Below are 12582 nucleotides of genomic sequence, written 5' to 3'. Positions count from 1 at the left end.
GTCATCGGAAGACCAGTATCAGTTGCAAAGCGATTTAGAAAAGATTGCTGTATGGTGTGGCAGGTGGCAGTTGACGCTAAATAACGAAAAGTGTGAGGTGATCCACATGAGTTCCAAAAGAAATCCGTTGGAATTAGATTACGCGATAAATAGTACAATTCTCAAGGCTGTCAATTCAACTAAGTACCTGGGTGTTAAAATTACTAACAACTTCAGTTGGAAAGACCACATAGATAATATTGTGGGGAAGGTGAGCCAAAGGTTGCATTTCGTTGGCAGGACACTTAGAAGATGCAACAAGTCCACTAAAGAGACAGCTTACACTACACTCGTTCTTCCTCTGTTAGAATATTGCTGCGATGTGTGGGATCCTTACCAGGTGGGATTGACGGAGGACATCGAAAGGGTGCAAAAAAGGGCAGCTCGTTTTGTATTATCACGTAATAGGGGAGAGAGTGTGGCAGATATGATACGCGAGTTGGAATGGAAGTCATTAAAGCAAAGATGTTTTTCGTCGCGGCTAGATCTATTTACGAAATTTCAGTCACCAACTTTCTCTTCCAAATGCAAAAATATTTTGTTGAGCCCAACCTACATAGGTAGGAATGATCATCAAAATAAAATAAGAGAAATCAGAGCTCGACAGAAGGTTTAGGTGTTCGTTTTTCCGGCGCGCTGTTCGGGAGTGGAATGGTAAAGAGATAGTATGATTGTGGTTCGATGAACCCTCTGCCAAGCACTTAAATGTGAATTGCAGAGTAGTCATGTAGATGTAGATGTATAAAGAAGCACTACACAGTACACGTTGGCAGTAGCAATCTGAAAATGGCGTACATGTCTTCTCCCGGAGTCAGAGTAACTGCCGCGCATGCTCGGAACTGTGATCATAGTGCTGTTGAAATGGAAATAGAAACGAAACTTACTTGTGGACAACCCTCATATATTAAATCATTACCTGTTCAATTGCCGATGCTTCCAGAATAATAAGTAAAGTTCTTCACTCGTGTGACAATGGTACCTTTAGCTGCTGTGTGTATAGTTCATTAAGTTGATAGTGTGCATCCATTTGATGCAATGCAATTTTTTTCTCATCATGATACATGTTTCACCTTATTCACTCAAAACATTGTGAATTGTGGGGTTTTGGTTATCTTTTCTTACTCACAATCTTGATTTGATGTCTGTATGTTCATTGCACAAAAATTTTTATCTTTGGCACTGTGCTACAAATAAAAAAAAAAATGAGCAAGAAAACTAGTTTCAAAGACAGAATTTGTGTAAAATGTGCAGTCAGGCAAACAGATCCCTTCATAAATGAGAAACAGAAGATAGAACACCAAATGTGGCAAGTTTTAAGTGAATAAGATGCAGCCTGAATGGTGATACAGGCAGAATACCCTCAGACTTCAAGAAGAATGTAATAATGCCAGTGCTCACAACTGAATATTACTGAACCAACAGTTTAATAAGTTAAGCCTGCAAAATACTGACATGAATTATTTACAGAAGAGTGCAAAACTGGTAGACGCTTACCTGGGGAAGATCAGGTAGGGTGCTGGAGAGGTGTAGGAATGCGCGAGTCAGTGATGCGGGGTGGAGGGGGGGGGGGGGTAGTAGAGTAACGGACTTGTAGGTCCATTGGTGGAATAGAAGTCGTGCGTGTATGGGAGTGGGAGCAGGGAACGGGTTAGGTGTTAGGGAAGTGGAGAACAGTGACTGTGTGAGAGTTTTACTTCTGGTGGAGGATTTTGTTTGAAAGTGAAAAATACACTGACCGGGAGGGGGGGGGGGGGGGGGGAGCAACAAAAGTAGGAGCTGTACAACGTAAACAAAAGTTGGTGGGCATATTTCTACATGTGAAAGATGACGTCTCTTGAAATTTTGTGCCAATTGCAAAGAGTGGTGCTAGTAGCATCAGTATGAGGTTGAAAATCAGGTCTGCTTTAAATACATGCTGTAATGGTTGTGAGCGTTAGTTGGCTTTGAGATCGGACATGATGAATTGGTTAATCAATAATGCCTTTAAGGCAACAAAGGCACCATTATCAACACCTCACTGAGTTTGATTAGGTCATGTAATAGGGTTACAAGAATCAGGATGTTCCTTCTATGATATTACCAAGACACTTGGCAGGAATGTAGCCAGTGTACACAATTGCTGGCAGCGATGGTCATAGGAGTGTATGGTGCCAAGAAGATTGGACTCCGGATGGCAAAGTTGCACTACGTAGGGGGAAGACCATTGTTTTCAGCATAAGGCTCTGGTGCAACATACTGCATCTACAGCATCAATTTTAGCAGCAGTTGGTACCACAGTGACACAACAAACTGTTGCAAAGTGGGGAATAAGTACAAAGTTCACTCATTGTGCTTGCAGGGGGCCTTGTCCAGGATGTGGAAGAGGCTCTTCCGGCGGCTATTGAGCGTGTGGGGTGCAGCCAGCTGCAGATTTTTGCACATGTCAGCACCAATGATGCCTGTTGTCGGGTTTCCGAGGAAATCCTTGGATCCTTTAGACGGATGGCTAAATTGGCGAAGGCGGCTTTCATCTCTCAAGGAGTGGAAGCCAAGCTGATGATCTGCAGCATTGTACCCAAGGTGGACCAGGGTCCTCTGGTTTGGAGTCGAGTGGAGAATCTAAACCAGAGGCTACGTCGACTCTGTGACGAAAATGGTTGTAGATTCCTTGACGTACATTATGGGGTGGAAGGTTGTAGGACGCCCCTCAATAGATCAGGGGTGCACTACACACAGGAAGCAGGTACATGGGTAGCACAGTACATGTGGCATGCACGTGGGCTTTTTTAGATTAGGATCCTCCCCACGGGAAACAAACCATTGGCCTGAAAAATTACCAGTGCATGACACTGATGTGGGTGTGCCAACTATAAAAATTGTTAGTTCACCTAAACAGGTCATTCCAAAGGATTTAAATATGCTAAATCTCATGTTGGTAAATTGTTGAAGTGTCTGTAGCAAGATCCCCGAGTTGCGCTCTGAAATAAGCAGTAGCAATGCGAATATTGTATTAGGTACTGAAAGCTGGTTGAAACCAGACATAAATAGCAGTGAAATTTTGAACTAAGATTGGACAATGTTTAGGAATGGTATTACTGATGCCATGGGAGGTGGTGTGTTCATTGCAGCTGAAAGCTGTTTAAATGCAGTTTGGATCGATACTAGGTCGGACTGTGCAATAGTCTTGGATAAAGCTGTCAATCGGACAAGGATTGACCATTGTATTAGGATGTTTTTATAGACCACCAGCATCTGCAACGGACGTCGCAGAACATTTAAGGGAAAGTATTGAGCACATAGAAAATAAATATCCCAATTATCCATTAGTTATAGGTGGAGACTTTAATCTGGCATCCATTGACCGGGAAAATGACATGTTTATCACAGGGGGCAGAAGTAAAGACTCGTGTGAAGTTATTCTAGGAGCGCTCTCAACATACAATCTTGAGCAATTGGTTAGAAAATCAACTCCAGATGAGAACCTATTAGATATCTTGCTGACAAACAGACCTGATCTTTTTGAGGAAGTTAATCTAAAAGAAGGTATTAGCAACCATAATGTTGTTGTGGTTTCAAGTCCCCAAAGAAACAGCATAGAGTTTTCTTCTTTGGGAAAGCAAATAAAAGTGTCATTAATGAATATCTTCATAGTCAGCTCCAAGTATTCATTGCAGGACACAAAGATACTGAGCATCTTTGGTTGGAATTTAAAGGTATTGTCCACCAGGTGCTAGAGAAGTATGTGCCTAGCAAAAATGTAGGGGAGGGAAAGGATCCACCATGGTACAACAAACCTATTAGGAAGTTGCTGAGAAAGCAGAGAATTTTGCACAGTCATTTCAAAGAGTGTCACTGCCCCGCTGACAAACAGAAATTATGCGAAATGAAAGCAGCTGCCAAAAGATCAATGAGGGATTCTTTTAACGAATTTGACAGCGATATTTTATCTGCAGATTCTAAAAAGACCCCAAAAAATTTTTGTCGTATGTAAAATCTATGTATGCTACAAATAATTCAATACCTTCTCTTGCTGACAGTATGGGTAACGTAAAGAATGGTGATAAACAGAAGGCCGAAATTCTAAGCCTAGCTTTCAAAAACTCATTTACGGTAGAGGACTGTAGCACCATTCCCCCTTTCAATTATCGAACAAACGCAAGGATGGCTGACATAGTGTTTAGTGTGTCTGGAATTGTAAAACAGTTAAGATCCTTAGACGCTAGGAAGGCATCTGGCCCAGATGGTGTACCCGTAAGATTATATGTTGACTATGCTACAAATATAGCACCATTCTTATCCATCATCTATCAGAGATCCTTGGAACAGCAGAAAGTTCCACGGGACTGGAGGAAGGCCCAGGTCACAGCAATCTATAAAAAGGGTAGAAAATTGGATGCACATAATTACTGGCCAATTTCACTGACATCGATCTGTTGTAGAATCATGGAACATATTTTGTGTTCAGACATAATGACCTTTCTAGACTCTGAGAAGCTCATCTGCAGAAACCAGCTAGGGTTTAGGAAACAGTGGTCATGTGAGACACAGCTGGCCCTCTTTGTGCATGATATACAACAGGCTCTAGATACCGGCTCTCAGGTTGATGCTATATTTCTCGCCTTTCGGAAGATGTTCGACTCAGTTTCGCACTGTCACTTGCTCCAAAAAGTGCGGACTTGCAGTCTATCCGATAACATGTGCGGTTAGATAGAAAGTTTTCTGACAGCCAGAGAGCAGTATGTCGTCCTGAATGGGGAGACTTCAACAGAAACAAGCGTAACTTTGGGTGTGCCCCAGGGCAGTGTAATAGTCCGCTGCTTTTTACGATTTACATAAACGATCTGGTTGATGGCATTGGCAGTGGCATTACACTATAGTCTACAGGAAAGTAGCATCACATGAAAGTTGTGAACAAATCAATGAGCATTTGCAGAAAATAAATGTGTGGTGTAATGACTGGCAGTTATCTCTCAATATTAGTGTAACCTACTGCATATAACAAGGTGAAAATCCCCATTAATGTAAGAGTACAAAATAAATGCCCAGTCTTTGGAAACAGTAACATCCATCAAGTGTTTGGGTGTGACTGTTCGAAATGATATCAAATGCAATGATAAGATTACACTAGTAACTGGCAAGGCGAACTCTAGATCATGGTTTTTTGGTAGAATCCTGAAGTGATGCAGTCCTTCAACAAAGGAAATTGCTTACAATACATTAGTTCGTCCAGTCTGAGAGTATTGTTCATCTGTATGGGACCCTTACCAGTTGGGTCTGATTAAAGAGATTGAGAAGGTCCAAAGAAGAGCGACAAGATTCATGGCTGTTATATCTAGCCATCGTGAGAGTGTTACAAATCTCATGGAAAGTTTGAAGTGGGACACACATGCAGGTACACGATGCGCTAAATGGAAGGGGCTGCTCACTAAATTCCAAAATCTGATCTTCGCTGAGGAAGTAGATCATATATTATTAGCACCAACTTTCAAATCGCACAGTGATCACCATTCAAAGAGAAGGGAAATTAGAGCTCATACTGAGGCGTTCAGACAGTCGTTTTTCCCTCGCACAATCCGTGAGTGGAGCAGGGGGGGGATATGACTTTGGCACAAATTGTGCCCTCCGCCACACACTGCTTGGTGGCTAGCAGAGTATATATGTAGATGTAGACTGTGTCAACATGTTGCCTTGGTCTGCTCGATCACCAGAAAATCTAATGCAGAATGTCCAGCTGCGGATTTGACCTGTCGTCCTCCTGAATGTGAGTCCATCTGCTGATGGAGATAGTATCTGACCATGAGGCGTTTACATCGCGGTGTAGCTTGCTCGCCAGGTTTCGAGAGGGTGCGTTTCTGGATGAGGTATCGAGTATATTGCTTCCCCCTACTTATACCTCCCGAGGAGATCACGAATGTAAAATTAGAGAGATTAGAGTGCGCACGGAGGCTTTCAGACAGTCGTTCTTCCCGCGAACCATACGCGACTGGAACAGGAAAGGGAGGTAATGACAGTGGCACGTAAAGTGCCCTCCGCCACACACCGTTGGGTGGCTTGCGGAGTATGAATGTAGATGTAGATGTAGATGTAGATGTATCTCCAATTGAACACATACAGGACATCATCTGATGACAACTCCAGTGTCATCCACAACCAGTGGCACCAAAGTTGGCATCCACTCTCTCATTGATGAAACAGGAACTGAAATTGAGGGTAGCAAAGCAAAAACAGAAATTGGTCAGATGTCTCAGTTGCTCATTTATTTTTATGATGACTAGCTCTGATCAATATTTGGTCCTCTTCAGGTCTAAAAATAAAACAAAGTTAAAAAGAGATTATCTACTTTTCGAACAGTGGAAAGTCCTGGATGAAATAACAATAATATGGAAAGGACAGACTTCTACTCACCACGTAGAGGTGGCTTGAATCACAGAGAGGGGCAATGGAAAAGACCGCTAAGATGGTTAATCTTTCAGACCAAGTCCTCTTTCTGAAGTAGGAAACAGACGCATTCACACAAGCTCACTGTCTCGATTGGATCCAGCGCCTGGAGGCAATGGCTGTGTGTGTGTGTGTGTGTGTGTGTGTGTGTGTGTGTTTTCAAGTGTAAACATCTTGGCAGTTTGGCAGTCTTTTTCATTGTTCCTGTCTGCGACTCACTGCCTCCTATTTGTGGTGAATAGCAATCAGTCGCTTCCATATTGTTCCATTATTTCACAATAGATAGAAAAAATTGCAGATAATGATTACATTTACCTATGTGGTTGCATAGGTAGCCCATTACAACCATAAGAATCTACACATTGCAGTTTCACAAGTAAAATTTCCCATCTATACTGCAACAAGATTAGACTCATTGCAGAGTACACGCAGATGCTTAAAAAATCGTTCTTCATGGGCACCGTATGTGAAGGGCATGGGAAGAAGCCCTAATTTGGCCTATTGGCAGTATGGTTTGCAGAGTATGGTTGTAGATTTAGACTAAAATGATAAAAACTTAAATACTAAACATAATATTGTCGTTTGTAGATGCTGAACTGTACTGTCTTTGTAGGTCTTCTCTTGTATGGCCCACCAGGATGTGCAAAAACCAGCATAGTGAGAGCACTGGCTTCAGAGATGCAAGTGACGTTCTTGTCTACTTCTGCTGCAGAATTGTATTCACCATATGTTGGGGAAGCTGAGAAGAATGTCTGTGAACTTTTTCAGCGAGCTAGACTTGCAGCTCCAACTTTGCTCTTTGTGGATGAAATAGGTAGGTTGGTACCGAATGTGCTTTATGGATATTCTTGAATAGATTTAAAAAGTAATTAAGTCTTTTGTCTACTGTGTGTCACTGAGTAGTCCTTACCACTGTACTTTGGGTAAAATCTCTCTGAATATTATTTAATCAGTGGAAAATCCAGGATGGAATAATGACAATATTATGAAAAGGATAGTTTGCTAATCACCACGCAATGGAGATGTTGATTCTCAGACAGGCGCAACAAAAAGAATACTAAAGAAGTAAAGCTTGCTTGTTAGCAGTCTTTTTGTTGTGCCTGTCTGCATGTCTCAACTATATGGTGAGTAGCAATCTGTCTGTTGAAGATTCTGGAGGCAAGAAGGGCAACGCACAATATCAATAACTCTGTGTGTCTGTGGTCTGTACCATCTGACATAATGTGATGTTAAAGTTAGTAAAAGAATTCTTTTGTACTTCTTACCAAATTTTATAAATGTTACGTGTTGGATGAACTTTAAATATTTTTTGCATGTATATTGCATGCTGAACCAGCCAGTGTACTAAGAGGCATCCTCCTCTCTTTTTTCCTGTAAATTCATTTATGTGAAGCATTTAATTTGTTTCCATCAGTGTGAGTACAATCACTTTCATTGGTATGGTGCCATCAGCGAAGGAAATTTTGTTTCTGCATTTAATATTTTCATTGATTAAATCACATAAAAGTTTTATACTGTATCAAACACCAGTAGAACAATTGAAGCAGCATCAGGATGGGCTCCAAGTAATGTTTTGTCTGGCAAAGCATTACTTGGCACCCATCCTGAGGCTGCTTCAGTTGATTTGATGGTGGCCGAAACCAGTTAATGGTAACAGTATAAAACTTCTATGTGATAGAATCGGTGAGAGTATTAAATGTACAAACAAAAGTGGCAACCAGTCTCCCAATAAGGCCATTTTTTTAAAAATGAAATTTTGGCAAAAGGTTTTACTGTTGATTGTATCATGAAATGTTAACTAGATCATGGAAAAAGGAACTGTCTGTTCTGAAAATCAAGCTTTTAGACTCATTGTGGTGTTCACTGGTGATCTGTTCTCAGTTTCCCCAGATAATCGCTATGTAAGTTGGTGTCACATACATTATTTTATTTGTTGTTTATTTTCCTTCATGTCTGAAATGGAGCTGCTGTATGCAAAAAGCCATATGTTGTGTAGTGAAGATCAGTGTTCCATCATCATATCGGGAAATAAAATTCAAATTCTCTCCCATCTCCTCTCTGTTGACTTTTTTTTTATGTGGATGATATAATAGCTTTTCTGCATTAGAAGGAAAATTTACTTGATAAAATTTTAGAAAACAGGAGGACTGGTTCAAACTTACCTTCAGGAGATTAAAAATGGAAAAGTGTCAATCCTTGGTCGTTGCATGTCTTTGTTTTTGCCTAATTCTTAAATGCACAATTCATTTTTCCTCCTCCTCAGTTCGCAGAGTGCAATGAAGAATTTGGAGAAAAGGTGGGAAAACCAAAAAATGAAGTGCAGCACACCTCGTTAGTTATCATGATAAATAGTAATGATGTAGAACAAGTCATTTCACATTCAAATCAAAAGTAATTTGTAAATATGGCTAAATGCTGAGCCCCCTGCACCCTCTCTCTCTCTCTCTCTCTCTCTCTCTCTCTCTCTCTCTCTCTCTCTCAAAATTATAGAGATGTGAATTAGTAATTTCCACCCACCACCTTTTACACACTACAGTTAACAGAAGTTCTTCTACGGAATAGGAGAAGTTGACTAGGAGAAACTTATTTGTTTTGTTTTCAAATTTTACTTTGCTGTCTATTAGTCAGACATTTTACAAGGTGTACAACTTTGCTTCTGCCTTTTGCCGATAGGTGGCGACAACGGTAAGTAGTGGTGGCATCATAAAGTTGTTCTTGATTGAAAATGTCAGTTTTTACTGTTTTGTTTCAATATGAAGAAAACAGCAGCTGAGTCTCATCGAATGCTCTCAAGTACGTATGGTAAGGATGCTATTAGTGAAAGAACGTGTCATGAATGGTTTCAACACTTCAAGAATGGTTATTTTAACATCGTAGACTGGCATAGTGGTGGAAGAGAGAATGTTTTTGAAGATGCAGAATTGGAGACATTGCTGAGTGATGACTCACGTCAAACTCAAGAAAAATTGGCATGATTAGTGGGAGTGACACAGCAAGCCATTTGAAAACTTCTCGAGGCTACGGGTGAGGTTCAGAAAGAAGGAACTTGGGTCCTGTGTGAGCTGAAACCAAGAGATGTTGAACAGCTTTTGTGTGTTTGTGAACAGTTGCTTCAGAAGCAAAAACAGAAGGGATTTCTGCATCACATTATGACCAGGGACGAAAAATGGGTTCATTGCAATAACTCTAAATGCAAAAACTCATGGGGATATCCCCGCCATGCTTCCACGTCGATGGTCAAACCGAATACTCATGGCTCAAGGATTATGCTCTGTATTTAGTGGGACTAGCTCGGCGTCATGTACAATGAGGTGTTAAAACCAAGTGAAACAATCACAAATGCAATTAATGTGTTTGAGCAGAGCATTAAAAGACAAACGGCCACAATACAGCGAGAGGCACAATAAAGTGTTTTTGCAGCATGACAGTGCTCGACCACATGTCGCAAAAGAGGTCAAAACGTACTTGGAAATGTTAAAATGGGAAGTTCTACCCCACCTGCCTTATTCTCCAGATATTGCTCCCTCTGACTATCACCTGTTTAGAACAATGGCGCATGGCCTGGCTGACCAACACTTCTGACCTCATGAAGAAGTCACAAGTTGGATCAATTCGTGGATCGCTTCAAAAGATGAACAATTTTTTCGATGCGGGATTCGTACGCTGCCCGAAAGATGGGTGAAAGTAGTGGCCAGAGATGGAAAATACTTTGAATGATACATGTGTAACCAATTTGTTTTAATTAAAGCCTCAAATGTTGGGGAAAAAAATGCAGTAGCAATGTTGTACACCTTGTATATCACTGAGTAAGCTATCAGAAATTTTAGTTGTGGCATTGTGCACCTGTTTCTGTGCTAAAGACAGCCTTAATGTGGAATAATGAATGCTGTTTTTCTTTCTAGTATTGTAATGATATACATCATTGCTCCTTTTGAACTGGAGTGTATTATTTACAACTCTTCATGAGGATATAAATATACTGTGAAGCAGCAGTCAGAATGCCCAAGATCTGAAACAGGTATCTAGAAGATGATAGTGGGTGAGCACTATGTTTTATCTTTAGAGCAAGTTTTTAAGCAACGAACACTTTATTTCTTAAAGATGAGTTTCCCCAGAACATTATTCCATGTGACATTATTGGATGAAAATACGCAAAATATGTCAACACACTGACTTCCCTGTTCCCAATACTTGCAGTAATTCTACATGCAAATGTGGCTGAACTAAGTTGTTTTAGTAATTCCAAAATGTACTTTCTCCAGTTTAAATTCTCATTCATAGGGACAAGTATAATTTCGAGGTTTCCACATTATTTGTTATTTCTTTACTTTGTGCAAGGAAATAACATTGGTGTAGTACGTCTAGATGTGCAGAACTGAATATGTTGCCTCTGTGAGACCATTAGCAGAAAACCAGTCAGACACTTTTAAGAACATTGTTTACAATTTCTTCTGTTGCTGTATGTGTGCTTTTGCTGATTACAATGCTAGTGGCATCCCTTAAAAAGAATCACTTCTGCTTGTTGTATGAGGAACATTGGTGGACCTAAGGTTGAGCCTTTGGGAGCACTGTACATTATTCTCCCCAGTCAGAAAATCACCCCAATTACATTGGTTGAATTACCAAGTACAATTTTCTGCATTCTTTTGGTTAGATGTGACTTCATCCATAGGTTGGCTATACCATTAGTTCCATATTACTTGAGTTTGTATGGGAGAATATTGTGATTGACAAAGTCAAATTCATGAAATAAGGGAAAGGCAACTATTCACCTACAGTGGACGATGCATGGAACACAGAAACCGTAACATGAAACAGCATTCACACTAACTTTTGGGCTCTTGCTCTTATTCTGGCGGAAGTACACACATTCATACATGCAATTCATGGACATTCAAACGCACACTCCCATGGCCGTAGTGAAACTCGCCATGTACGTATACGTTTGGGTGTATGTAATTGTGTGTGTGAATGTGTATACATTTGCTAGAAAAAGAGAACGAGCTTGAATGATAGTGTGAATGCTGTTTCCTATTATGTGTTTCTGTGTTCCATGCACCAGTCTGGTGTGTGTGTGTGTGTGTGTGTGTGTTTGCCTTACCAACTGGTGCTATTTTGTTGTTTAATGGTCGTAAAATTTGATGAATGAACATGTAAATGGCATTCTCAGGAGAACAACTCTTCTGAAATCCAAACTGTCATTTACTAAGGATATAATTGTTGCTCAGGTGGGATACTATTGTAGAATACATAACATTCTCAAAAATCTTAGAAAATGAAGTCCTGTTGGAAGTTACTGATCGCTCTCCTATCCTCTTTCTTATAGAAGGATTTAGGAATGGCATATATGGAAACATACCTTAAGCTAGTGATGTATGATGTATTCCACATTATATAGGGCTTATTATATGGGAATAAATCTTTAGTACTGTTGGAAACAACACCAGTTCAAAATGAGCTTTTATTTTTGAGAGAATGTAAACTGAAGAGCCAAAGAAACTGGTACACTTGCCTAATATTGTGTAGGGCCCCTGCGAGTTTGCAGAAGTGCCGGGACACAACGTGGCATGGACTCAATTAATGTCTGAAGTAGTGCCAGAGGAAATTGACACCGTGACTCTTGCAGGACTGTCCATAAATCCGCAAGAGTACGAGCAGGTGGAGATCTCTTCTGAACAGCATGTTGCAAAGCACCCCTGATATGCTCAATAATGTTCATGTATGGGGAGTTTGGTGGCCAGCGGAAGTGTTTAAACTCAGAAGAGTGTTCCTGGAGCCACTCTGTAGCAGTTCTGGACATGTGGTGTGTCACATTGACCTGTTGGAATTGTGCAAGTCTGTCGGAATGCACAATGGACATTAATTATGTCCCACACCATTACAGAGCCTCCACCAGCTTGAACAGGCCCCCGCTGACATGCAGGCCCATGGATTGATGAGGTTGTTTCCATACCTGTACATGTCCATCCGCTTGATACAATTTGAAACGAGACTTGTCTGACCAGACAACATGTTTCCACTCATCAACAGACCAACGTCAGTGTTGATGGGCGCAGGCGATGCGTAAAGCTGTGTATTGTGCAGTCATCAAGGGTACATGAGCGGCGTTCAGTTTGAAAGCCCAAA

General features: G+C 40.8%; 1 protein-coding gene across 1 annotated transcript in view; it reads left to right on the top strand.

Moving 5' to 3' along the window:
- The window catches only part of LOC126234691 (spermatogenesis-associated protein 5-like protein 1), a 79811-nt gene that overhangs the window by 45833 nt on the left and 21396 nt on the right, over positions 1-12582 (top strand). Inside the window, exon 6 of the mRNA XM_049943435.1 lies at positions 7070-7270. Coding sequence (XP_049799392.1) covers positions 7070-7270 — 201 coding nt within the window. The remainder of the gene's footprint in view (positions 1-7069; positions 7271-12582) is intronic.

This window comes from Schistocerca nitens, chromosome 1 (genome assembly GCF_023898315.1).
Source record: "Schistocerca nitens isolate TAMUIC-IGC-003100 chromosome 1, iqSchNite1.1, whole genome shotgun sequence".
NCBI classification, from domain to species: Eukaryota; Metazoa; Arthropoda; class Insecta; order Orthoptera; family Acrididae; genus Schistocerca; species Schistocerca nitens.
This window is presented reverse-complemented; position numbering and strand designations above follow the sequence as displayed.